This window comes from Equus caballus, chromosome 3 (assembly GCF_041296265.1).
Source record: "Equus caballus isolate H_3958 breed thoroughbred chromosome 3, TB-T2T, whole genome shotgun sequence".
NCBI lineage: Eukaryota > Metazoa > Chordata > Mammalia > Perissodactyla > Equidae > Equus > Equus caballus.
In genome coordinates, this window is record NC_091686.1 from 93784639 (window position 1) to 93812521 (window position 27883).

General features: G+C 37.9%; 3 protein-coding genes across 4 annotated transcripts in view; 1 reads left to right on the plus strand and 2 right to left on the minus strand.

The window, feature by feature from the left end:
- Window positions 1-3: 3 nt before the first annotated feature.
- LIAS (lipoic acid synthetase) lies at window positions 4-18634 on the minus strand. Of its 2 annotated transcripts, XM_001498096.6 has the most exons (11): window positions 18103-18634; window positions 16776-16948; window positions 15711-15804; window positions 14580-14660; window positions 12434-12590; window positions 12290-12347; window positions 8044-8172; window positions 6221-6366; window positions 5080-5150; window positions 4168-4279; window positions 4-1958 (listed from the first exon to the last, which is right to left on the minus strand). In XM_001498096.6, the coding sequence occupies exons 1-11, from the start codon at window positions 18145-18147 to the stop codon at window positions 1906-1908; spliced, it is 1119 nt and encodes a 372-aa protein (XP_001498146.1). In that variant the 5' UTR covers window positions 18148-18634; the 3' UTR covers window positions 4-1905. The 2 variants fall into 2 exon arrangements, with proteins under 2 accessions (XP_001498146.1, XP_070120080.1); XM_070263979.1 differs by lacking the exons at window positions 12290-12347; window positions 12434-12590; window positions 15711-15804 and having other exon boundaries at window positions 18103-18255.
- RPL9 (ribosomal protein L9) lies at window positions 18171-22628 on the plus strand. The gene is made up of 8 exons (XM_001498163.7): window positions 18171-18398; window positions 18845-18891; window positions 18981-19096; window positions 19690-19785; window positions 20774-20906; window positions 21859-21939; window positions 22156-22270; window positions 22533-22628. The coding sequence occupies exons 2-7, from the start codon at window positions 18846-18848 to the stop codon at window positions 22260-22262; spliced, it is 579 nt and encodes a 192-aa protein (XP_001498213.1). The 5' UTR covers window positions 18171-18398; window position 18845; the 3' UTR covers window positions 22263-22270; window positions 22533-22628.
- Window positions 22629-24751: 2123 nt separating this feature from the next.
- Window positions 24752-27883, minus strand: part of KLB (klotho beta) — a 32773-nt gene continuing 29641 nt past the window's right edge. Inside the window, exon 5 of the mRNA XM_001495198.5 lies at window positions 24752-27664. Within this exon, the coding sequence (XP_001495248.3) occupies window positions 27276-27664 (389 nt within the window). The 3' untranslated portion in view covers window positions 24752-27275. The remainder of the gene's footprint in view (window positions 27665-27883) is intronic.

Below are 27883 nucleotides of genomic sequence, written 5' to 3' on the forward strand. Positions count from 1 at the left end.
GAATGAATAACGAACCCAGAAGATACTATTTATTTGTGATTCCACTTTGAAACACATTTCCTGCTACTCATCTTTCATGCTTTTTGATTAAGTTTAACTGGAGAGTATCTTGAGATTGCAAGATGAGGTGTTCGAAAATTTTTTATAGTTTATTATTAGTTAGCTTTACCAGGCAGGATTTTTCTCAATACTGTGTAACCAAAATCACACAAAGAAATAAGACTGCTGAGGCTGATAAAAGACAGCAAATGTCACCATGACTCCCAATTTCACGTTTGCATCAAACAGCTCCATTTTATCATTCACTATTTTTATACATAGCTGTTACAAATCTGAAACTTTAGGGGCCAGCCCGGTGGCGTAGTGGTTAAGTTTGGGGCTCTCTGCTTTGGCAGCCCAGGTTCACAGGTTCAGATCCCAGGCACAGACCTACACCATTCGTCAAGCCATGCTGTGTCGGCAACCCACATACAAAGTAGAAGACTGGCATAGATGTTAGCTCAGGGCCAATCTTCCTCAAGCAAAAAAAGGAAGACGGGCATAGATGTTAGCTCAGCGACAATCTTCCTCAAGCGAAAAGAAGAAGATTGGCAACAGATATTAATTAGCTCAGGGCCAATCCTCCTCATCAAAAAACAAAACAAAACAAAAAACTAAAAAAACTCAAAAAACAAATCTGAAACTTCAACATACATTTGTGCTAATAAAACACCATTTTAATTATTTTACATTGGGATTCCATGAAAATTTCATCTCACAAAATGATTCCTCTGCTAAAATGTTTCATTACCATTCGTCTAGACTGTGCAAAATTAGGAAACACCCAGATTACATCACAAAATCAGTGCCTGGAAAGTAATCATTTTTTCCTGTGAAATAATAGATTTTAAGGAGGATGACTGCCAGAGATGTTTAAATTTAAAGTTGATGAGGTCAATTTTACACAGCAAAATTTATTAGGCTCTACAAAGAAAGTCAAAGTACACATGACTTCCCTGAGTTAAATTAAAACGTAACCAATTTTCAAAGTTATGCATTACTTTTATAAAAAATACTAGTTCACATATTTAAAAATTCAAAACAAAATTGGCTATCCACCTTACATATTTTAGAATGTAACTGTCTAAAGACTTCCTTTGTGAGATGCAGTAGAAAGAGAGGATGTGGAGTCAAAAGACGAATTTGAGTTCTAGTACTCAGGAAAGAAATTCCTTCTTCAGGTCATTACTATCATATAATACAACCATCTCATCAGAGCGGTGTGAGGAATCAAAGGAATAAATGGTATAGTGCAGTCTATCATAAAACGAGGGCTAATACTGTTATTCTTAGGTTATATTGCCCTATCTTAGAACATCGTGGTCTTGGTTTCATAGAGGTCCTAAATCAATGCAAAACTATTTTACAGGTCTAAAACAGTCACACCAATGTAAAGAATCAACACTCAAACCCTTAAGCCTTTTAAAATTATTCCAGTGATGTTATACCACCATGTGAAGGTCTCATGCTAAGTGTAAGTGAACTGATCAGAGCCTCAATCTACACTGACTGTTTCATCACAGTATGACATTTTTCAGAAATGAAATTTGACAGTGATGTACAGGTAACAGGCTTAAAAGATTCTCTAGAAGTTTCAATGTATTTTTTAATTATATTGTTAACAGTAAACTCTTACAAAGGTATTTTGTGATTACACCATAGCAAGCAATTGTTTACTGGAACAAAGAAGATATGCTAAAAGACAAATCAATTACTATAATTAAACATGCGCTGTTTATTGACATTTTTCCTAAAACTAAAAGTCTGAGCTATGTCCACTGAAGTCTAGGCATTCTGCCACCACCTCTCTTACCAACTAGAATCAAATTTTAAAAATTCCTCTGATCTTGAATGTCTTGTTAAGCATTAGAGGGCTTCTGTTTTTCTTTTAGCCACTAGATTTTTCAGAAAAAATTCACCTATTTAGGAAAAATGAAAACACATTAATATCAATTTAAAGTAAATTCAGAATAATTATGCAAACCTCAGTGTTTCCCATTAAAGACTTTTATATTCATTGGTGTTTCACTCTTCTCAAATCTCAATGGCAATAATTTTCTAACCTCACATATCCCCTATATCTTTTGCCCTTTCCCAACAATAACGATTAGTCATTATTCTTTAAAAATTTTTTTATCACTACAGTCTCTACTATTATTCCTTCTAGTAACTCAATATTACAAACGGTGACCCTATTGTATCTATGGGGCCGCTTCTGTGCATTTACTCCCCTTTATGTGCACTATCCATTCCTCATCACTGACAAACTATTGCTGTTGGCACAATTCATTTCAGAGAGCAATTTTGCTACATTACTAGCCTGGATCTGATGTTTATAAAAACAGACCTCGTTGCAGTTGAGCAGACACATCCGATGGAATCTCTTTAGCTTATTCCCCTCTAGGGAAGCAAGAGCTCTTCATTTATAACAGGCTTTCTCTCACCCCCCAAGTTGTGCCTGTGCAATAAGTTAGCTGCTTAGAGGGGGCACATTCACCTTTCAGGTCATCAGGGTTCCATTTAGTCTATCACTATTACAGCACGGCTCAATGCGTACTGGCACAGCTCAGCACTGCAGGCCTGATTTTACAAGGAGTCTGATTAACTTCTCTTTGTCATCTTAATATACAAGTAGAACAGCAACGATCATATCTGTACACAATCACTGAGGAACCCCAGACTCATAACCTAGCCAAGTCAGAGAGAGAATAACTCGCGCTGCTCCACAGCTCATCTAAATATGATAGGACGAGAACCAACATTATCAGATCCTAATCCACCATCTGAGCCCAAGGCTCTACACACAGAACTCGATCTTTTACTGATAATTTTAAAAGCATTAAAAAGTTCATAATTTACTTCCTTATAAATGCTAGAAATTTTCCTTAAAAAAACCCCAACAAAATAAAAACTCCTTTCAAACAATATTATTCTACTTTAACCACTCTGGAAGCTGATGCTGGTCCTATCCTTTATATATATATTTTAGCTTGCCAGTAGCACTGCTTGAAGAAGAACAAATCACTTGTAATTATTGGATTCCTAAGTTCCCACATCCTGTCAGTCAGTGTTGAATCAAATTCTTGGGTTTTATAACCAGGATAAGTTGTTTTTAGTTCACTACAGTGTCTTCAATTTCTTTAAAAGAATACAATGAATATTACTAATACTTGAACATTAATTTTTACAATTAGAATTACACCTAATTTAAACATATGTATGATTTGGACCCCAATATATAACACAGTCATTTAAAAGATCACTAATAGTAATAACATGGTTTAGACAAACAAAAAATAAATAGCTGTTTGACCCACAACTAAAAATACACAACTACGTACTGGGGGCTTTGGGAGAAAAAGGACAAAAAAAAGTTAATAAATAAATAAACAGCTATTTATTCTTCAAAAAGTTATAATTGGAAGTCCAACAGGGAAAACACCATAAACATTTTTTGAACTAAATTCAATCTTCAGATATGTTCTCATGGACCCTCTGATGGTCACTACCACAGGACTTTTTATCTCTTGGAAAAGCCTTTTATTTTCATAAGTCAGCTCAAGCTACTGATCAAAATAAGAGCTGAGAAGGTGAAAAACTGCATTGTAGCTAGTAAAAACACTAAAAATTTCTATAGGGAAAATAATCTTATGGATTTTTTTTCTGTTGCCTCTGGGAGGGAAAACACAAAGATCTTAATGGTATAAACAGCAATGCTGTCAAACAGATACTTTTCAAGGTTCAAACTGATCTCAAATTGGGAGTTTGGAGAGGTAGCTGGCATCACTGTCAAATGAATATACATTTTCCAGAAAACTGTGTTACATGCTTGACTGATATTTGTCTTTTCTGAATAACCTACTATTGAAATCCACACACAGAATAAACTGATTACTTCTGCTTTCATCATAGCAGCTAAGCTATAGGGGAGGTGGGAAGGATTCTTTATTTAAGGAATAAAATAGGTTTAAGAGAAATTTTTCCTTAATATGACCCCTAAGGAGCAAAGCTCCCAAAGATGTTCCAGAAAAAAACATTTTTTCTTTCACAAAAGACAAGCATGGCAATTATAATTTTAATGCGGAAAATTATGGTCTATATAAAACCATCCCCTGCAGTCTAACTTACCTGCTTTATATGAAGAACGCACCAGAGGGCCACTTGCAGTATAATGAAATCCAAGTTCGTTTCCTACTTTTTCCCAGTATTTGAACTTTTCAGGAGTAATGTATTCTTCAACCTAGATTTAAAGAATTCATTCTGATAGATTCTAGAATTTCTCTAAATCATTTTGATTCTATGGAAAATCTATGTCCATGCATTCAGGGTGATTTTCGCTTCATAATTTATTCTGGCACTCCCAGGCTTTCCTTCTCTCCCTTCTCTCTGACTACCTGTCTCCTGGTCACTCACGTGTTGGTCACTCCATCAGAACATAATTACAGAGAATTGGAGAGGAGGGGAACCATATCAATTTTGTATTATATTAGCTACTGCAAAGGACAGAGAAAGAAAAGGAGACTACTATAGAGATTACATATCTGTATCATTCCTTTACTGACTGGTAGATACAATCAAGAATTAGTCATGCCTGTAAGATTCTTGAGGATAAAACTGTGTCTTATTCATCTTGTATCTTCTGCTTAGCATTGTGTCTGGCACATGGTCACTACTCAAGAAAAGTTTCTTGAATGAAAGAATATATTCCAATATAGAAATAGGAAGACTGATTTTTCCTTCTTACTTCATCTCTGGTTTTCATGTAACTCCAACAAATCACAAGATCACCCAGTGGGAATGAATGTAATTACCCAACTTTAAAATTTTTTTTCTGTGGGTTCACTTAAGTCATACAATTTTGGGGGCAGCAAATAAGTGCCAGTGTAGCTGCTTTATGCGGATAATAAAACAGAAACTGGAACTGGGACATATACATGGCACATTACACCAAAAAGCCAGCAGCTTCTTAATTTTACCTATAGATAATAAAGATTTAATTTAAATTACCAATAAACATTTGGCAATTCATGGTAGCTGTACCTTAAGATGGCGCCTTGTTGGCTGCATATATTGTCCTAAGGTCAAACAGTCCACATCCGCCTCACGGAGTGCTATAGAAAAAAAGCACACATTGCATTACCAGATGTTTTTACAATGCTAAATTTGTGGATTTAAGCAGAATTTTCTGAGCATAATTTTACTTCAGACCAGTGTGAACTTTACGCTGCCTATTATCCCGATGTTGGGGAATGACTATACCTATCCATTCAAAAGTATTTATGTGCCAGGAAATACGCTGTGGTTTGGAAACACACAATTAAGGCAGTCATGTGGGGAAAAATATAAGGACAAATAACTCTAATACAGTGGAATAAATGCTAAAATAGGAGTGGAAAGGTATTTAGAGCCAGAGTCTGTTAGGCAGAAAAGATGAAGGGAACAGTATATGACAGGCCTGCGAACATTCATATTACAGTCCAGATATGCTGTCTTCGGCTTTTGCTACATGTACAAGATACGCTCTGCAGGATGTGATTTGATCTCTGCCGTTTCAGAATCTGTCTAGTAAAATGGTATACACTGTGGTAAGGAGCAGCTTTTAATCACCATTTGAACTTATTACTCTTTAAACCAATAAATGACTGCACATAGGCCAACAATCCTCAGGGAAAATAAAGGCTTTTATATTTTAAGATTTAAAAAGCCCAAGAATCACAAAGCGAATGGGCTTATGGGACTGAGGTTCAGCAAGGTCCAAAGCACATGATGTTACGTGACACTACAAGTAAGCTCTTCCTCAAAGGCCTGGATTCATCTTATTCATCTTCGAATTCTCAGTGCCTGCCAGAGCTCCCAGTACTTGGCTAGCTCTCAAAAACTGTCCAATGACTGACTAAGAAAAGTGGACAAAAATCACGTTTTTACTTGATGAAAGGGTAGGGAATAAAACGGGATAGCAATTTCATATCCTGAGCTTCCTGCACATCATTCCATAAAGTTCTAAGAAAACATACTTCCTTTGCTTTCCATGCTGCTGTTTATAACCACAATACTGTACTTTGTTCTGACTGGCACTTTCACTGAGACAGTGGAGGAATCATACATAACACGGCCTTCAAAGTGGGGTTCCTGCTATTACTCAAATTAAATGGGAAAGAGTTTCATTTTTCAGTTTCTTTACCTTTCATTGTTGCATATACTTGCTCATCACTCTCGCCTAAACCCAACATTATAGACGTTTTAGAAATAACATCAGGCCGAACCTCCTTGGCATGTTTCAGTACACGCAGAGACTGGTCGAAATTGGCCCGGGGATCACGAACTTTCCTTGAAAACAGCAGGGCTGTTGTCAGCAAGAATAACCACAGCTCAACTAAGTACACAGTTATGCAAGCAACTTGAAAGACCAGAAAAGTACATTCTAGACATTATATTACATCATACGGTTCGATGGCAGCATTCGTGCACAAATGTCTGACTGTTACTTTAGGAAAGAAAATAAGGCTTCACTGGGCCGCCTAGCTCTGCCGAGTTTTAAGTCCTTTCATGCCTGGGGCAGTGAAAACTAGAATGGAAGTAATTCAGTTTATGAATTACTCATTAAGAAACTAGAATTCTGAAGCTGAGAATGAGTGATTGTAGGGGTAGTCAAGAGAGAAAGGAAAAAGAGCACAAGTAAGAAAATCTTGATACCGAACAAAGAAGAAACTGTTTAACCTGAACCCACATTTCAGGTCTGAAACTTTTATGTTCAGTTCTTTTCTAAAGACTAAGCTGCCCTCTGCTGGTGAGTATACAACACTGACATCTCTTAGGTAAAAAAATGCACAATTCTGGAATTTTCACTGGAAAGGATAATGTTTCTTAAGTGAAACCAGGGAAGTTGGCACCCACTGGCGGTGGTATCATGAGATAGGACAGGGTTGGAACAGGCCATGTGCTAGACTTCAACAGGGGCCAAAGCACCGAGGTCACATGGCAACAAGGCCCAAAGGACAGAAAATCACTATGTTAAACCATATGCTAGCATTCATTTGAATTCTAATGCACCTTTATTTTGTATATTGGTTTGCTGCTGTGGTTGTTATTTTTAAATAGGGACCAGCTCACAGGGAAGAGAGAAAACAAATTAATGAATTTAAAAATAACCACAAAATTGATAATACAGGAAAATTACTTTTTGAAAGTATTTCTCCACTGAATTTAAGTTATGCTCCCTGATGTTTAAGTATGATTTAATGGGAATGCTGGTTATTGTTTATCATACTTCTTTCAAGTTCTATGATACAGAATAATGTGTAGAAGCCAATAAAATCACTGCCAAGTACTTTACTAAAATTTATGAAAATGAATTTATTAACCTCACTTGAATCAGGCTAAAACAATTTTCATTTTTCTGAAATATGAATATAGTCATTGATATGGAATAACAATCTTTAATTATTCCTAACTACTAAAATTATTAGGAAGAGTAAAGAAGCATAGTATCTACTTTTTAAAAGAGATTTAAAATACATCTGAATGATACCAGTTTTTCTTTGGCATTACTTATTGCATATATTAGTGCCAAATGCATTTTTAAAAGTCCTGTTTTTAGAATTACAATCAAAGCAACTGCTCTTGTGTAACTTTTTCTTTTTGAAAAATGTTCTTTGAAAAAAAAAAAAAACTCACCAATACTTGCAATATACTATTAAAAAAAGAAAGAAAAAAATATTATTGTGTATGTACCAACACATACACACATATAAATATATAAGTATATACACACTTAGATGTCAGTAATCAATGTTACTGGACGGAAATATTATGGGTGATGTTTACACTTTTTGTTGGCTATATTTTCTGATTTTTCTGAAATAGACATACGTTGTTTTTGTTTAAAACAGAGAATTCACTTTATAAAAGTCAATTACAAAGTTTTCCCCTGAAAAACCGTGAGAAAACAGTACAGCAGATTCTGACCCTCCAAACTTCCCCACAGTACTCTGTGCATGTAATCACCTCTGTAATTCCGGAACTGTTTCTACGTTATGTGCGTACACATCTAATCCTGACAGAGCAACTTTTTCTATTGCTTTAAGATCTCCTCGGAAATCAGGGGTAAGACATTCCACAAGAATTTCTGGATTCCTAGGGGAAAAAAGATAAGCATCAAACCGAGGAAAATAATCGACATAACTGCTGCTCAAAACAGAAATCGCCAGTACTCATTCAATCTCAGTCTCAACACAGTAATCTTTAGAACCGTGCCAAGAAAAGCACGAACATACAAATGTTTATATGTGAGCTGTTAAACGAAAAACACCCCCAAAAAACGCAGAACATCAAATAAGATGTACATGGTGGTTAAAACACACCTGCATGCAAATAATGATCAGAATAAATTTTAAGATTATATAGACTTTTAAATTTCATTGAATAGGTATTACAAAAATAAAATTGTTTTTATAGGAACTAAAATATAAATATTAAAACATTAAATATAAAATAATTTCTTTTTTCTTTAGAAAGTAAATTAGGACATTTCTTATGTGAATACAAATATTATTTGATTGCTTTTAAAATTCAGAGTGCCCTCTTCACTTCCTCCAGGCAAACATTTCACAAGTGCTATGGGTTTTAAAAACTATTTTCTGAGTTGCTGAGTCATGAGCATTGCTTAAATGAAATACACATTAAACATTAATCTTGTTATTTATATTCTGGGTATATCTATACGTTCAGGCATTAAAAAGTGAACTAGGTCATAGAGCTGTTCCCTTTGACACCACTTTACAAGACTGGGACAGCTGATAAATTGTTTCACAAACCCAATTGCAAAGTTCCTGGAGCTGTTTCCTGACAGAACAGATGTAGAAAAGACCAAGATACACCCTCTCATGGATATAAGAGATGTTGAAAGAACACATCCTGTAACTCACCGTTTTTTAACTGTGAGTTGAGACTCACTGGTAGCTGTGAAATCAAGTTAGTGGGTTGCAAATAGAATCTCTTTTTAATGAACTATAAAAAAAATAAAATAGAAAATATTGGGGGAATCACTGAAAAAAGATATACTAAGTGTGCCAGGTGCTAGACTAGCTGAGCTGTAGGAGATTAGCATAACTCCTTTTTTATGCTTTTTAAATAGATGGGATTAAAAATACTAATAAAAATGTGTATTATGGGTAAAATTCCCAAGGCATACGAATATGGATAAAATCTATTTCAAGACTTACATATTTTAACAATGTGGGAGCTTATCTCATCTTAACTACTTCTAGATGATGATTTATTCAAAATCAGTGCTAGGAAGACTGCAGTTTATACTTCTTTTAAAAATTACTCAAAGTTTAGAAATCAACTACAAGAAAAAAGCTGGGAAAGGGACAAAGATGTGGAGACTAAACAACATGCTACTGAACAACCAACGGATCACTGGAGAAATCAAAAAATATCTGGAGACAAATGAAAACGAAAACACACCATACCCGCTCATTTGGGATGCAGCAAAAGCAGTCCTAAGAGAGAAACTCATTGCAATACAGGCTCACCATAATAAGAAGAATCTCAAATAAGCAATCTCTACACCTAACACAATTAGAAAAAGAAGAACAAACAAAGCCCAAACTCAGTAGAAGGAGGAAAATAATAAAAATAAGAGCAGAAATCAATGAAATAGAGACCAAAAACAGTAGAAAGGATTAATGAAACTAAGAGCTGGTTCTTTGAGAAGACAAACAAAATTGACAAACCCTTAGCTAGACTCACCAAGATAAAAAGAGAAGGCTCAAATAAATAAAATTAGAAATGAAAGAGGAGAAATTACAATGGATATCACAGAAATACAAAAGACTATACGAGAATACTATGAAAAATGATATGCCAAAAAATTGGACAATCTAGAAGAAACGGATAAATTCTTACACTCTTACAAACTCCCAAAACTGAATCAAGAAGAAATAGAGAATCTGAATAGACCCATCACAAGTAAAGAGACTGAAACAGTAATCAAAACCTCCCAAAAAATAAAAGCCCAGGACCAGATGGCCTCCCTTGAGAATTCTACCAAACTTTCAAAGAACGTTTGTTACCTATCCTTCTCAAACTATTCCAAAAAAATTGAGGAAGATGGAACACTTCCCAACACTTTCTACAAGGGCAACATCACCCTGATACCAAAGCTAGACAAGAACAACAGAAAGAAGGAAAATTACAGGCCAATATCACTGATGAACATAAACGCAAAAATCCTCAATAAAATATTAGTAAACTGAATACAACAGATTAAAAAGATCATGCACCATGATCGAGTGGGATTTATACGAGGGGCACAGGGATGGCTCAACATCTGCAAATTAATCAACGTGAAACACCACATTAACAAAATGAGAAACAAAACCACATGATCATCTCAACAGATGCAGAGAAAGCATTTGACACGATCCAACAGCCATTTATGATAAAAAAAAAAACTCTCAATAAAACGGGTATAGAAGGAAAGTACCTCAACATAATAAGGGCCATATATGACAAACCCACAGCTACCATCACACTCAACGGGGAAAAACTGAGATCCTCTGATTCACAAAATAAACTCAAAATGGATCAAAGACTTGAAGATAAGACCTGAAACCATAAAACTTCTATAAGAAAATATAGGCAGTATGCTCTTTGACATTGGTCTTAAAAAGATCTTTTCAACTATCATGTCTACTCAGACAAGGGAAACAAAAGAAAAAATAAACAAGTTGGACTTCATCAGACTAAAGAGCTTCTGCAAGGTAAGAGAAATCAGGATCAAAACAAACGGACAACCCAACAATTGGGAGAAAATATTTGCAAATCATCTATCCACAAGGGGTTAATCTACATAATATATAAAGAACACACACGAACTACAAAAAAACAAACAACTCAATCAAAAAGTAGGCAGAGGATATGAACAAACATTTCTCCAAAGAAGATATACAGATGGCCAAAACGCACATGAAAAGATGTTCAACATCCCTAATCATCAGGGAAATGCAAATCAAAACTACACTAAGGTTATCGCCTTACACCCATTAGACTGGCTATAATCGGGCCGGCCCGGTGGCATAGCAGTTAAGTTTGTGCACTCCTCTTTGGTGGCCTGGGGTTCACCGGTTTGATTCCTGGGCATGGACTTACGCACCGCTTATCAAGGCATACTGTGACAGGCATCCCACATATAAAATAGAGGACAGATGGGCACAGATGTTAGCTCAAGGCCAGTCTTCCTCAGCAAAAAGAGGATTAGTGGCAGATGTTAGCTCAGGGCTAATCTTCCTTGAAAAGAAAAAAAATCCAAATAAAGGGATTTTATTAAAAAGAAAAAAAGAATGGCTATAATCACCAAGACAAAAAGTAACAAATGTCGGAGAGGGTGGGGAGAAAAGGAAACTCTCATATACTGCTGGTGGGAATACAAACTGGTGCAGCCACTATGGAACAGTATGGAGATTTCTAAAAAAATTTTTAAAAATAGAAATACCATATGACCCAGCTATTCCACTACTGGGTTTTATCCAAAGAACTTGAAATCAACAATTCAAAGAGACTTGTGCACCCCTATGTTCATTTCAGCATATTCACAATACCCAAGATGTGGAAGTGCCCATCAACTAATTGGATAAAGAAGATGTGGTATATTTATACAATGGAATACAACTAGGCCATTAAAAAGACAAAACAGTCCCATTTGTAACAACATCGACGGACCCTGAAGGTATTATGCTAAGCGGAGTAAGACAAAGACAAACACCATATGATTTCACTCACATGTGGAAGATAAACACAGACAAAGAGAACTGTTTAGTGGTTTCCAGGGGGAAGGGAATCAGGGTGTGGGCACAAAGGGTGAAGGGGAGCACTTGTATGGTGACTGGCAAATAATGATGTACAACTGAAATTTCACAATGTTGTGAACTATCATAACTTCAATTTAAAAAAAAATTACTCAACGTTTGGACTAACACTCAAATATGAAGGAGGGGTTCTATGGACTAAAGGTCCATGGATAAGTTTGTGCCTCTGAATGCCTGAAATTTCTGAAAATATGTATTTGTATGTTCAAGTATGGTTTTTCTGGAGAAAAGATCACATAACTTCCAGCAGATTATCAGAAGAGTTTATAACCCCCAAAAGGTTAATAACCACTGCTTTAAGGTAAAGATCCTAAATAAACTGAATTTATATGGGCCAAAAAAAGTCCTTAAACTACACAAGCAAACGGAAAAACAAGTACCTTTCCTTTAAGTATGATACAGTCTTTGCAAAGTGCTCAGCTCCTCCATCAGGCATATCTAGAAACAAAAGAGTCCACTAATCAAGATGATATCACAACTTAGTAAGAGCCAATTTCTGGAAGAGGCAATGATGACACACTAACCATCTCGATCCACAGACGTCAGGACAACATAATCCAGACCCCACTCTGCAATTGCCTTTGCAGTATTGTAGGGCTCATTGGCATCCACTGGAGGTGGATTCCTTGCAGTTTTAACAGAACAAAATCTGCAACCTCTTGTACATGTGTCACCCATCAACTAGAATAGAGACATTACAATTTAAATCAAATAGACAGATGACACTCAAAAATTTAATTTTGGGAGAATAAAGATGCAAAGAATGAATACAGTTTGATTCTATTTATAAGAAATTTGAAACATTCAAAGCTAAACAATTTATTTACAGAATTCAAATATGTGTGGTAAAACTAGAAAAAAAGGGAAACAAGCTCAGAATCAATAGTAGCGTTAAGGGAAAAAGAAAGGGGAGGGGATTAGGAAGGAATGGGGGTTCAAAGATAATGCTACTATTCTACTCTCAAGCTAGAGGTGAGGATCAGCGTGGCTGTTATATTGGTATTCTTTTAACTTACACATAAAGATTCTTTTTTATCTATTTAATATTAATAAAAGTGATTTTAAAAGAAAATATTCAATTAACATATCAATATGCAGGTCTCTGTGGGAGTTAGAAAGCAGAGCTCCTTCTCGTTTAATAGATGAAACAGAAAACACATAAAAAGTCAATAATCTTGGGGGCCGACCCTGCATTGGTGGCCCAGGGTTTTGCAGGTTCGGATCCCGGGCACAGACATGGCACCACTCATCAAGCCATGCTGAGGCGGCATCCCACATGCCACAACTAGAAGGACTCACAACCAAAAATATACAACTATGTACCAGGGGGCTTTGGGGCGAAAAAGGAAAAATTAAATCTTAAAAAAAAAAAAGTTAATAATCTGCTTCCTGTGGGTACTGCCATTTCCCCAGGACTCTGCTTCTGCTGCCACAGGTCACTACCATGTTCTGCCCCCTGCCAAGCACAGCCGCTGCAGATGTTCTGGGGCCACTGGGAGTTTCAAAGCCCCACAGCAGGGTTTTGACTTGGGGGAGAAAGCTCCTCTTCCCCTTTATGTTTAACTCTCTCAGAGGAGACCCACAGCAACGGTGCTTAGGCCCAACATCTCATGAACTTTTACTGAAACAATGAACTCTCCCCAGGAACCAGTTAGGAGTCAATAGTGGGGAAAAGGTTTCAAGGGATGAAACCAGAGATTTCTATCATGGAGTATTCAGAATCACTCCTTCCTTTAAGAACTGAGGTTGCACAACTTGGATAAGCTCCCTGGCCAGCTCTGTATTATTCCAGAAGGAGCTCTATCTTATAAGAATCCTCAGTCCCTCCTATAAATACTGCAGTCTCCTCGTCCCACAACTCAAGTTCATCAGACATTCCCAGACAAGTACAAACTTTTAGTTGCACACAATTTAGGTTTAACCCCAATAACTCAACCTCAAACCCCTCTGGATAAACATGGTACACTGCGTTGTTAATCCCAATTCTTACTCCACCATATTAAGATTATACATCTCATCCTATGCCAGGTAACTTGCAAGGTCCTCCCACTGGGGGAGGAGTCTATGTCTCTACTCCCATTGATGTTTCGCTTGGCCATGTGACTGACTTTGGCCAAAAGAATGACAGCAGGCTTGACCAAGGAGAAGCCTCAAACGTGCATGCATGGTTGGCTTGCCCTCTTGTGCTCCTATCCTCCTCTATCATAAGAACACACCTTGGAGAGCTGCTGGACCACGGAGAACAAAGCTCTGTAGAGCAGACCCGAGCCCAACCTACCTCCTGGAGTCCAGCTTAGCCCAGTCGAGATCAGCTGAACTCCAGTTAACTGAAAGACCCATGACAGAGAAGAATAAATGCTTGTTGTTTCGGGGTACAAAGAAGTTAAGCAATCATGAATAACATTTCCAAAAATTAACAGAAGAGATATCTCAAGGCAACACATGAATAGCTGTCAGATAAATGGAAGAATCAATAACAGATTTATTCTGAGAAGGGTGAGATTGTAACAGGCTGGATTATTCTGTCAGGTTTTTTCTCACATTTCTCATACACTCGTATGTACCAAAAATTCTGATCCAAGATTCATAGTGCACATTTTTAGGATAAAGATACAAAATATCTCCTTTCAGTTTCTAGACTAAAACTTCAGAGTTTGAGGCTGGCCTTACCATGATTGTGGCAGTGGCAGTGGCATATTCTCCACCTCCCCAACACTCTCCAATATTGGGACATCGAGCTTCTTCACACACCTGTGAGTAAAAGGTAAGTGAATACAATCAGATTGAAAATATGTACTAATTGAACAAATTAGCAATCAGGCATTTTACACTGTCCATTCTTTATAACATATTTATGAAAAAATTTACTATTCAAAAATGCTGTTAAACTGCCAAACTGTATATATATTAGGATCCCATTTTTATATTAAAAACTACATGAATGGGGCCAGCCCCAGTGGGCTAGTAGCTACATTCAGCACAGTCCACTTCAGTGGCCCAGGTTCAGTTCCTGGGCACAGACCTACACCACTCTGTTAGCAGCCATGCTGTGCTGGTGGCCCACATACTAAAAAATAGAGAAAGATTGGTGCAGATGTTACTTCAGGGAGGATCTTCCTCAGCAAAAAAAAAAGAAAGAAAGAAAGAAAGAAAAAAACTACATAAATGTATATATTTTATATGTGCAAAGAAAAAGGTCTGGAAGGATACATATTGAACTGTTAAAGTGGTGTAGTGTAACATTTGGGATTGTGTGCATGTTTCACATTTAATCTATAGTCACATTGCATAATGACATGTCAGTCAATGACAGAGTGCATATACAACAGTGGTCCCATAAGATTAGTGCCATATAGCCTAAGTGTGTAGTAGGCTATACTGTCTAGGTTTGTGTAAGTGCACTCTATGATGTTTGCACAACAACGAAATCATCTAACGATGTATTTCTCAATACATATCCCCATTAGTAAGCAACACATGACTGTGTACTCTTTCCAACAAGCATGGACTTAATTTGTAATATAAAACAAACAAAAAAACCATCATTTCCTAAGTTGAAGGAAGAAAATCTTTGTTTTTTGCACTATTAAATGAGAGGTCAAGAAATACAATTACTTTCTGTTTCTTTTGCAGGGAAAATTATTTTTAAATATATTTCCATTATGGACAGTAATGCATCCTAAACATCTTTACTGACTTTCTTTGCTGTTATTGATATGTATTCTATTAATTTTTAAGTTGCAGATATGTAGGAATGTTATACCTTTTGGTCAAGAGGGACAGTTAACACTGACAACTTACTGTATGGAGATTTAAATTCCGCAATGTATTTTTCAGTCTATTGTAATTTTTCCCCATGGGAATCTCTGTCTTTAGCCATGGAGGTAGTCTTAACCTGAGGAAAGCCAAACATATCCATTAACAAATATGTTCCCATAGAATCACACAACTTCGAAGTTGCTTTGCTCTATTACAATTCCTAGTTTTTTCCCTACAATCCTGGATTAACTCTTATAGTTTCTGCCACAGGACTAAGAACAGAGAATCAAATTTAGGCTTGTTCAAACCACTTTATAAAACATCAATAATTGTGTCTAACAGGGCAACATCCTCATGTCTACCTTTTGCAAAGGCACTGAGTAAGAGTATCTTAATAAAAGAATGAGGAAGATTTTGAACATTTCATTCGTAACGAATAACACTGACGAAAAGTTCTACATTTGTTCAGAGTAGGGAGAGATCCCACAAGTGTACTTTCTGCTCTACATTCTAGAGTTTATGATGGTTATTGAATGGAAAAAATCTAAAATGTGGAGTGAAGACCATGTACCCTCAGGTTCCCCTTGACTTCCACCTACTGGTGATCAGAAGTCGCTGGGTAGAGTATCCGGCAAAGCAATCTGCCCTCTGCATGAAATGCCCTCACCATTCTTTTAAATGAAGGCAAAGGATCCAAAGGTCATATGTCTACTGACTAGGAGAAGCAACAAGTTTAGATCATCAACATGCAGTAACAATGAAAACTTTATCAAGGTCTAATAAACTAGTAGCAAGGTGATAACCTTCACTCTGAAGAAATTTGATGCTAGATAGAAAATAGGAGATGGTTAACAAACAAACAAACAAACAAAAAAGAGGAGATGGTTAAGTCCTAGGAAGGTTGAAGAAAAACTGTCAAAGGGCACAGACAAAATGATTCCAACAATTTCACCTACTTACCTGTTCTATGTCTGTTATTGCTTCTTTCTAATGATGTTAAGCTAAATTTAACAAGTCATTAAAAATATTCTCTAGGGCTTGCTTATATCTGCAAATAATGTATGATGAAGGAATGAGACGTTGAAATTATCTCAAAATTTCAATTACCTTTCTCCTTTCTGGCGTTTTAAGTTTCCTTTATATTCATCCCAGGTGTTCTTGTCTGCAAGATCACCAGATACAAAATCCTGAAGTTCTGGTCCATTCTGTAAAAATTTCTTTTTTTTATCTGGCAAGGAACTTATTGCTCGGACTGGACCGCATAAATATTTTCCAAATACCTAAAGAAAGATTCATTATGACATTTATCTACGGAGGGTTGGAATAATTTAGTTTTAACCTATTTTGATACCTAACAGGAAGGGTAAAGACAGAGAACTGACTCAGAAATTATGTCAAACTATTTACAAAATGGGTCGGAGCTTAGAATCTAAGATTAAAGATGACTCAAGAACAAACCAAACCTAAAAGAGAATGGGGGTTAATCATTTACTACTAGATTTAGAATAGATTTAAAAACCTTTAGAACTGGCTAATATATGTCACACTTTCCCGTAACCCACTTAACAAGTACTAAAAGCCTGTCTTTCATCAAGTTTAAACTGCAATAACTGGAGAAGATGCCACAGCTTTGAGCTTTCTATTCCCGACCTGAGCCAAAGACGTTTAACAGGAAATTTGCAATAAACCTCTCTGTACTTTGGGCTTTGGATAAGCACAGGTGTTAAACCGTAGAGGTAATGGTTCAGTGGGTTTCTCAAAACTGGAAGGAGGGAAACCAAACCTAATGTTTTAATTTTCTAGGTTACATTCTGTGTTTGAACATAGCAGTCACTCAGTATACAGTTGTTGACCATAAGAAACCACTGGCCTCTAGATCTGTACACAAAAGATAGCCGAAACACTAAAATTCACTAGTCAGTACATGTAACGCAACAGAACCTTCAACAATTCAAAAACCGTGCCTTTGAGGGAGCTGCACGATAGCTACTGCATTTGTTCACGTCTCCCGCTTAAAGCCTAGAGCGCAGGGCTGTGTACTTAGCAGCCAGAGCGGTGTCTAGCACACAGTAAGAGCCCAACACAAAGCAGTAATTTGGGGTGCCCATCGCAATTCTCAAAAAAAAATACAGGATACAAATCACTCTGAACATCCGAAAAAAAAAACTAAAGAGAAAAATAAAAGAAAAAAAAATCACTCTGAGCAGCAGGAAAAAAGCTCTCAGCGCCGGAGAGAAACCTACAAACAAACCAATACCAAAGACTCTACCTCATGAGGGTGTCGGGAGAATTAAATGAGATCCTACATGAAAAAAGATCAGAGCAGTGCCTGGCTAGAGGTATACGCTCAGCAAGTATGGGCCTTATTATTGGGCGCTCTGAGGAATGGGAGCCCGCCACCCCACACCCGCACCCTGCTCGCCCCGCCGCTCACCCAGGGCCCCACGGTGCGGGCGGGTCCCCCGCAGCGTAGAGACATCCCCCTCTTTTTTTTTTTCCTAGCAAGGTCGAGGCATCACTAACTCCCAGGAAAAGACACGTGAACAAACCGTCGCTCTGTTTATGACGGACCACGTGAGCCACCATTGACCCGGTGGAAGTTGAGCTGCTCCGCGATTGGCTGCTTTACCCTAGAGGCGTCGCGCCCTCATGACGCCATGCGCAGGGCTTTTTCCGGCTACAAGAACGTGATGACGAAAAACGTTCTCTCTTTGCCGCGTCTACTGCGAGGTGAGGATGTGTGTACTCTCGGTGGGCCCTGGGAATCTGAAGCCATCGGCTCTGGGAAAGAGAGGGGTGCGAGTCTAGCGCTCGGATCCTTTATTCTGGTTGTCACCCCGCGCGGGGAGCGCCGTCTGGATCTGGCAGCGCTGGGATTCGAGCCCTGGTCTGGGCTTTTAGGCCTACCCCCGCCCCTCAGCCTTGCCGGGATGGCGCCGCCCTGATAGGGCTCCCAGGGTTGCGCTGAGCGCGTTCGCCCACCGGGCCTCATGACACCGTGAGGGAGCTGCTCCTCCCGGGCCGGGACGCGCCGGGGGCCGCTCTCCGTGTTGGCCCTCCTGCCTCCTCCCCGGGATTCCTGCTGCCGGGCCGGTAGGAGTGGCGCTCTGTGCAGGGCCGTTTGGTCGAAAACAGGTCCTGCGCTGGCCCGCTTACCCCAGGTGTTTGTGTTTCAGAATGAAGACCATTCTCAGCAATCAGACCGTCGACATTCCGGAAAATGGTACGAGACTCGATGTTTGCCTTTTCCTTACGTCTTTCCTGCCTTCCGTGTGCTTTGTTCCGAGGCCTCACGAATACGTTCTCTCCTAGTCGACATCACTCTGAAGGGACGCACAGTTATTGTGAAGGGCCCCAGGGGAACCCTCCGGAGGGACTTCAATCACATCAACGTGGAACTCAGTCTCCTTGGCAAGAAGAAGAAGAGGGTGAGGGGCTTTTTTTTTTGATCTCTCGGTTGATTGGAAGGCGATGGCTTAAGAGCATTGAATGTGGTTGCTTTAAAAATTATAGAAACGAGGTTCAGCGTTTCAGCTTAGTGTGTCCAAAATTGTAGTTAGTTTCAGGGTATTGTTTTAGCGAAGTTGGAAAACCAAATTCTGAATCCAGTGGCTTGTCAAGCTCAGTACTAGTAGTCCTCATCAGTGGCGGGTCTCAATACTGTCACAAGTTGGGTTTACTTTTCTCGTGGTTGTAAGAATCTTGGGAACCGGGCAGTTGGTCTTTTAAACCTGATATTTTAGATTTCCGGGAAGTGAAGTTTGATGCAGCTTGTACAGAAATCGGTGTTTCTGGGTTGTCATTCCATTGTGAAATTGTGCACCTGTGATGTACAGTAATAGAAATGTTAGTTAATCTTTGAGAACTTTATATCCGGTGGCTTGCATTTTTCTAGTTGAAAATTGTATGTTTTAATCAGGGTTAATACTAGACTCCAGAGTAATTCTGTAAATAAATGAACTGTGTTCTTCCAAGCCTGCTTATTACTGGAAAGAGTTCTAAAGTTTTTGTTGTGTTGCAGCTCCGAGTTGACAAATGGTGGGGAAACAGAAAGGAGCTGGCTACCGTCCGCACGATCTGTAGTCACGTCCAGAACATGATCAAGGGTGTTACGCTGGTAAGCGGTCGTCAGACGTCTTGGTTGCGGGAGGGGAGGTTTCTCAGCTGTATTTTATGTATTCGACATAAAGGTCTACTGCAGAGAGTAGATTATGCATGTAATTTAGTGAGATACTTGAGTTCTAGAACTTAGAAAAAGGGGATTGTGGCAAGTGTGTTTAATGGCATCCCTGGGTCTTTAGGATAAAGTGGTAAATGTGAGTAAAGACCAGAGGGTCTTAAAGGCTGATGTGTTTTCACACAAAGTAAGATTCACACCTCAAAGGTGTGTTTTTAGTAGAAAATGTGGCACATAGGGTAGGCCCTGACTTCTTGTTGATATGCCTCTCGCCACCAGGGCCCTTGGAGGGGTAGAAAAAACGTGGATCTAGTTTCTGAGCTCCTTGTCCATTTCCCTAAAGCTTATTTGGTGTCGCTGGTCTCTTTCCAAACCCCTCCCCCCAGCTTTTAAGATAAAGTTCGTGCTGCTGCCTCGCTGAAATGTTTTTCTTTGCATTAAAACTCAGCCCTTCCAGAGTGCATCTGTTCATGGCACCCTGTACTTGACTCCATTGTAAGCTATCCGGGCGTGGTTCCCGTTCACCCTTGTTCCCAGGCTCAGTTCCTGGAGGGCGGGGGGGCCTGTCCTGATAGCCTCAGTTCTTGCCATCTGGTGTAACTCAGTAAATGATAGCTTAATGTGCAAGATGGAAGACAAACTTTAGGGTCTCATTAAAAGAAGCTAGTATTGTTTACTGTGGGCATAGGAGGTAGTAAAATAAATGCTGTCTTAAGGAGCTTCTCAGTCCACTGAGGAGAGACAGAAACAAGTGTTTGTGTATAAAATCTTTGTAAGGCTTGATACGGGTGACAGTTGGCCCAAAACCTTGACAAGGAGTGCTGTATGAGGACTGTTTTAGTTTTAAATAAGTATAATGTAAGTACCCTACAAAATTTGGGTTTTTCAAATTTCTCAGCATCACTAATAGTTTGTTTATTTAACATAGGGCTTCCGTTACAAGATGAGGTCTGTGTACGCTCACTTCCCCATCAACGTCGTCATTCAGGAGAATGGTTCTCTTGTTGAAATCCGAAATTTCTTGGGTGAAAAATACATCCGCAGGGTTAGGATGAGGCCAGGTATGTGCATACTTTGGGATATGATTCAGAAATTTTTCTTTATACTTGTGAAACCTGGTTTTTTGGGTTGGCTATAAATGAAACTAGATGTGTTTCATAATTGTCCATTTTGGTTATGCTTGTAGTAACTCTTGTTGCTAGCTAAGATTTTATATGATATTTATACCAATTGCACTTCCTAAAGGCTTATATGTTGGGGTAGTTTACAGGGCATGGTGGCTGTTTAATTAGCTTTGCAAGCTGAAATCCTTAAAAAAAAGACCATTTGAATGGTGATTAATAGTATAGACTCTGCCTAGGTTCAGATCTCAGCTTTCACAATCAACCTTGAGCAGATTGTCTCTATGTAGCTCATTTACTCATCTGTAAGATTGGGAATACCTTATTTAACTCATTAAATGAGTTAAAATTGAAAATGCACTTAGAGTTCTTGCCTGATAGAAAGTAAACAGTGAAATGTTAGAAAATTTTAAAGCCTAGTGCTCTGTTGATGCTTTTTGATTCTGTTGGGGTGGGAAGGATTGGGAAGAACGGATTCTTAGTACCAGTTTCATGGGCTCTGCAAGAATATTATATTAGCTATGGTCAGCAACATTTAATGAGAACCCTTCTTAAAAAATAAACTTTTAAGGGATACCAAATATGTGTGGTAGAAATAAGACTTCATACAAATCTTTGTACAGCTGAAATCCCACTAGCTGAATACCATTTTCTCATACTCATTTGAACCACAGAAAGAGTCTGACCACTCTGGGACAGATTCATTCAAGCAGGGACATGAGACTTTGGCCCAGATAAGTCAGCTCCTGTAGAACCAAAATCTCAACTTTCATTTGGTGTGTAGAATTTTAAATGGAATAAATTGCTACTTAATTTAAATACTTTTAAATTAAATATTTCTTAGATTGGATTTTTTGTTGACACTATATGCAAATGCTCTCTTCCCTTTTAGGCGTTGCTTGTTCAGTATCTCAAGCCCAGAAAGATGAGTTAATTCTTGAAGGAAATGACATTGAACTTGTATCAAATTCAGGTTCGTGTGTTTACTATGCCTAAATGTGCCTACAAAATTTTATCTAAATCTTGTAGTTGAATACATGATTATTCTCTTCAGTTGATGAGCTTTTTTAATTGTAGAAATTAAGTGAAAAGCTATCCCAAAGATAGTCAGATTTTAAGCATAGCATATAATAAAGCACTTTGTTAAGATGGTTTGATTGGTAAAGTAATTGTCTGTTTCTCTCTATAGCTGCTTTGATTCAGCAAGCCACAACAGTTAAAAACAAGGATATCAGAAAATTTTTGGATGGTATCTATGTTTCTGAAAAAGGAACAGTTCAGCAGGCTGATGAATAAGATGTAAGGTAGGTTGTTGTAAGTTTTATTACTGCTTTAATTGGAGGTCTTAATTTACTAAGACTTAAACTGGAGTTGTAGTAATGGGAGAAAATGGTGAGTTGAGTTCTGGAACTCAGTAAATTTGGCAGAATAAGATGGAATTACACACGTCTTTGTTATGGACCCATAAGTCTTAATCATAAAGTATGTTTTAGATTGTTTAGCGTAAAACTTTTCTGGGCAAAGGTGTTGATAGAGATTTACAGACATTTTCATTTCTTTCTACAGTTGTCCAGCTACAGAAATAGCAAGATGGCGGAAGATTCCTGAGACTTATTTGTGATATTTTAAAAGATGCAATAAAAGCTGTGTATTGATTTGGGACTTTTTCTTAAACTGAATTCTTTCTAACTATTTGGCAAGTAAACAGTTAAGAAATAAATTCTGGTGTGTTAAGAACAATAATGGAAGCAATGGAACAGGAGTTTTTTCTAGTAAGACTTCATGGGACAAGACTTGAAATATCAAGGGTGTTTCAGGCAAGAGCAGTATGGTACCCGTGAAAGGCAACAGCACTATAGGCTATTCATCATTGGATATAGAACTTTGGGGAGTGTCCAAAGGTATCTATAATTTTGCAGAGTCAGGAATTTGAGTATTTGTGAGGCAAGTGTGCCTGAGTCACTTGTTTGTATATGAGTAACTTTGTGAAAAAGTGCCTGAAAAGTGGAACAGAGATAACAGTTTTAGTAAAAGTTGGAAGATGAAATTAATTTGTGTTTATGATGAACATGTTTGCTGGGGGCCACGGTCCTCTCAGTCTTATCCTTTATCCTACCTCAGCGACTTACTCTCATATCCAAGTCCTTGGTATTTTAAAAAACTGATAGACCTCCCGTAACCTCTTAATTCCGTGCACGACGTTCTCCATATGCTGCCACACTGGCTACCCTTTAACTTACCCAGGTTGCTCCCACACCTCCTCTTACAGTCTTCCCCATCTCATTTGATGGAAACTCCAGCCTTCCAATTTCTCGGGCAAACATAACATTCAACCTTGGTTTCCCTTACACTACACTTCCAATACATCAGAAAAGTCTGGGCTCTGCCTTCAAAGTAAGATGTTCAAAGATTTTAATAGAAAAATTAAGCAAAAAATAAGAGCCTTTGGAATGTATGGATCTTACTGAGATTTTGATTTAAATGAATGAACTGGGTTTTTTTATATTAAGGAGTTAATCTTGGATGATAATGGGGTTAAGTTTTGAAGAAATGGATGAAATCATCTAGGATTTACTTTAAAATATCTGAGATGGGGTTAGGGTAGGCGTTGGATGGGGTTCTAGGTGAAACAGCTTACTTACACTTGTTGAAGCTGAGCAATGGTGATTCATTATGCTAGTCCTACTTAAAAATTTTGAAATTTTTTATAACGTAGAAAATAAAAAAACCTGTGTATTTCACCTGTTACTGTAACAGCCTTTTAACTGGTCACCTTTGCTCCTCCCCCATCTGTTTGCAGCAGCAGCCAGAATGCTGTTTTCAAACTCAACTCTCTTAACCTTTCTGACTACACTGTGACCCTCCTGTCCCTCAACACCACTGCTTTAAAGCCTTCAAGTTGCCCGCCCTTTGGAGTGGCAACTTCAAGTCTATAGTCAAACATTTTCAGTGAAACCTACCTTGACCACCCTATTAATTGTGCTCCCTCCACACCCCCATTATAGCATACCCTTACCCCTGCTCTGCTTGTTTTTGTCCATGGCATAATATTTATTGTTTACTTTGTTGTGTACTGATTGTATGCTTTTTCTTTTCCTGCTAGAGTAACCTTCATGAGGATGCAATCTTTTCTACACTGGGATGTTCCAAGTACCTGGAGCAGTTCTTGGTACATGGCCATTTGCTGGGTGACTGGTACCCAGACTGCCAGGGAGATTCAAGTTAGAAAGACTTAGACAGTAATAACAATGGGACTAGAAAGGAGATGTTTTGGGAGTTATTGACAGGATTTCAAACTGAATTTGAGAATTGTGGAAGAAGAGTCCAAGGGGCAATATTACAAAAGGATAGAAGTATTAATATTGAGAGCATCAAGTATATATAGGCAGTAGTAGCGGCTGTAGGAGTAAACGTAATCTCCAAGAGTGAAGACGCCCAATATGCTGGGTGAGACCTTCACAGGATAACTGGGAGGCTGGTTGTAGCTAAGGAGTGATTTCTATTTAATAACTTGGATGTGGAAAATAAAAGTCCTGCTCTTCCAGGGAAGTCTTCCATGTCTTCTGTGTCTACTATGGATAAGCACTTGTGTGTTATTTTCCCAACTGAGGTGCAGGTGTCAGTGTCTTATTTTATAATGAGAAAACATACATAGAAGTAAGTTACCAGTTGTCGCAGCTTGGGAGGCTGAGGGGGGCAGGGTTGGGACAGAAACCAGCTGGAATACCAAACCCATCCATATTCCACGGTTCTTAGAATTGATCAGCTTGTTAGTTGAATATAAATAATCAGCATAAACCAGTTTATTTGGAATAAATTACATTAGTAATTAAACATTTAGTCACAATGTACTGACCTCATTTTCTAGAGGCTCTTTAAACATGATAGTTAATGTAATATTTCCATAAATATGAAAGACTTACTAGTGATAGTTATATTGAATACACAATGTAACACAAGAATACAAACGCTAACACGTTAGATTTTAAGATGATTTTTTTTTCCCAACAAGTCTCAGAAAAGCTTAAACTTTGAAGATTTGATCCTGTCAAAAGCTATCAACACTTTATAACTGACTCTACGATTTTTAAGTGAGTTTAGGATAAACCCAAATAGTATAAGTGATCATGAGCCCGATTAAATATTTACCTAAAGATTCTTGTATGATGGCTTAAAAACTAGAAAAATAATTCCCAAGCGGCAGAAAGGGAGCGATTGTGTAAGCATTAGGTTAGGAACTTTAGTAATTGGTGAGTTTATGGTCAGGCAAGTTCAAAAAGGAGGACGTAAGTTTCAAGTGTAAGCTCTAAATGTAAAGACAAAAATAGTGAAGGTTAATGAACTAGTAAACCACCAATACAAGATAATTAAAGCACAAACTAGAGACGAGGAAAGGAAAAACCTAAGTTTAATTCCAAATCTTTGTTATTCCTATGGCTAAATATGCATTTCTTTTTCAAAATCTTGCGTGTCAGTTTAAAAAATTGATGAGTGGCTCAACTGATAACTTCCTATGAGAATATTCACTGGAGCTCGGGTCAGAGCGAATCTGTGGCACAAAGGAGGAAAAAACACAGCCAAGTGATTCTTTTAAATGACCATCTTTCCACACGGTAGCATTAATTGACCAGTTACTGTAATTGTGTGTAGCTTCAGGCCCACTTAGTGGGTTCTCAAAATACCAAGAATTCCTGGCAAAGCATAACCTAAAAACTGTCAAGTTTGGGGGAGAGAGTCCAGTGGGGCAAAGAGAATAGGCTAAGAAAAGAAACGAGCAAAACTTTACTATTTGAATTTGGGCAGCTAAATAGCAAACTGATTTCTCATCACTTGTATTTATTTGAATTGACCAATTGTGTTATCTTTTTACAGTATCTTTGAAATTTGTGGCTATTCCTTATCAACTTGACTCAGTTATGTATGAAATTTGGCTTCTGACAGGTGGACCTGGAAAACAACCGTCATTGCCTTAATTTAGGGTAGTTTCCTACCAAGGCTTTTTGAACAGAAGAGCTTTCCTTTGACTCTTGAGAGTGAGTTCTTGGACAGAGTGGACAGTGACTAGCTACTGTGTATACTGAGTGGTTGCTTAAATGTTGGCTAACAGAAAGAATGAATGGGTGTAAATGAGTTCCAGTTTTCTTCCTCCAGCGTTTAGAAGACTCTGAACAAATCTGAAGGACAGAGTTCAAGGAAGTCAAATTCAGACTTCAGAATTTACTTAATCCCAGCTTCAAAGGTGCAATGTGGAAACAGTTTTAAGTCATTCAGATCCTCAGCGTTCTGAGTTGCATCTGAAGAGTCACAGTGCCAGTTCCAGATGTCCTGGCTGCGTTCTGCACCTCGAGAGGTCCCTAGATGTGTGTGGTGTCAGAACCGTGACGCTCCTCAGGGGAGAGGGCAAGTCTTAGGATACTGTCCTTTGATGACTTGTTAATAAGTAAATTTTTACATCTTTTTAGAATGTTTAGCTTTCGTAAGTGTGCTAGATCTTGTCACCTCACAAAAATCAGGAGGAAGAATGATGTCAATTTGTCTTGAGAGGAAGTTGCTGTACTGTGAGGTTATGTGACTTACCCTGTCTTCACAGGCAGTTGGGTCCAGCTCTCTTTAATCTTAGTCCTCTGATCTTTTTGTGAGATTAGTTATGGAAGTTACATGTTACTTTTTAAAAAATAAGATCTGATAAAAAGACCTCACAAATTAGATGTTTTATAAATACTTGCTAACTTGTTTCTATTGAGAAAAACTAAAGGATTGATATGCTTAAGAGTCTATGCAGTAACTGGATATAGACAAGCACTGCTTACCCTACTGTGTTTTTTCTTTCCATTTGAGAACCACCGTAACCTAAAGAGGAAGCACCTTGTTAGAAGTGACTGAATATGTCACTAACTATCCAGTGTTAAGAGTTTTAAATCTCTACTATGGGGTCTAACAAAACAAAGTTGTACTTTTTCAAAACAATTTTTTTTATCATAAGTAGCTATCGGTATTTATAGAAAGCTAGAGAAGAAAGCTGGAAAACAGCTCATCAAACTTCATGCAGCAGTGTATCAGATAATCCTCATAGCTTACTGACTGTCTAGGTGAAGCCTTTATCTTCAGATCCAAGAACTGAATTCACTGACATCAACACCTAAGGGAGAATTCATTTGAATCACAGCAGAGAGATCCAGTGTCATCAGTGGCTACCACTAATATCTTAAATTGTCTTCTTTCTACAATATGGGTGTATCTTTGTTACCAGTATATGGAACTGGAGTGAACTTTTAAACTTTCTGTCTTGCAGACAGAAATAGGATCAGTTTAGCTAAAAACTCTCTTGTGGCCTTTTTTTAATGGTATGTGTTGTAAGTTCTTTGCTTTCCAAAATTTTCTTCTCTTTCGCTTATGAAAAATGGTAATTGATAAAAGTAGAACCAGGGTGGAGAAGAAGCAACAACCAAAGAATATCAGTGGTGTCTTCTGCACGAGAAACAAGCAGACAATGCACTCGGTGCTCCTTTGAGTCTCATTGCATCTCGGACTACTCTTCTCAGAAGGGAAGCCACTGCTACTGACCAGTTTGTTGTAAAAGTGAATTGAGGATTTAGCTTTGAAATCAGATGTGAAGAATCCAAATCTGGATTTAGATTTTTGTTCAGTCAGTTTGAATGCATAATAGCCTTTGATTTTGACTTTATCAATCAGGTATGCTGAAAAATATCAGAAATGGACATTATTAATTACAAATAGACTATAAAATATCTTTGAATAAGAATTTAGTTTTCACTGAAACAAGCTAAACTGATGCCCATAAAAAACAGGTGGTGATTTCCATTAATGGCCTTTCAGACATTCTTTTATGATTGATATAAAGAAGAAAGTTAAAATATATGTAATAATTTGTTTAAAAAGAAATTCGAAGTAAAACT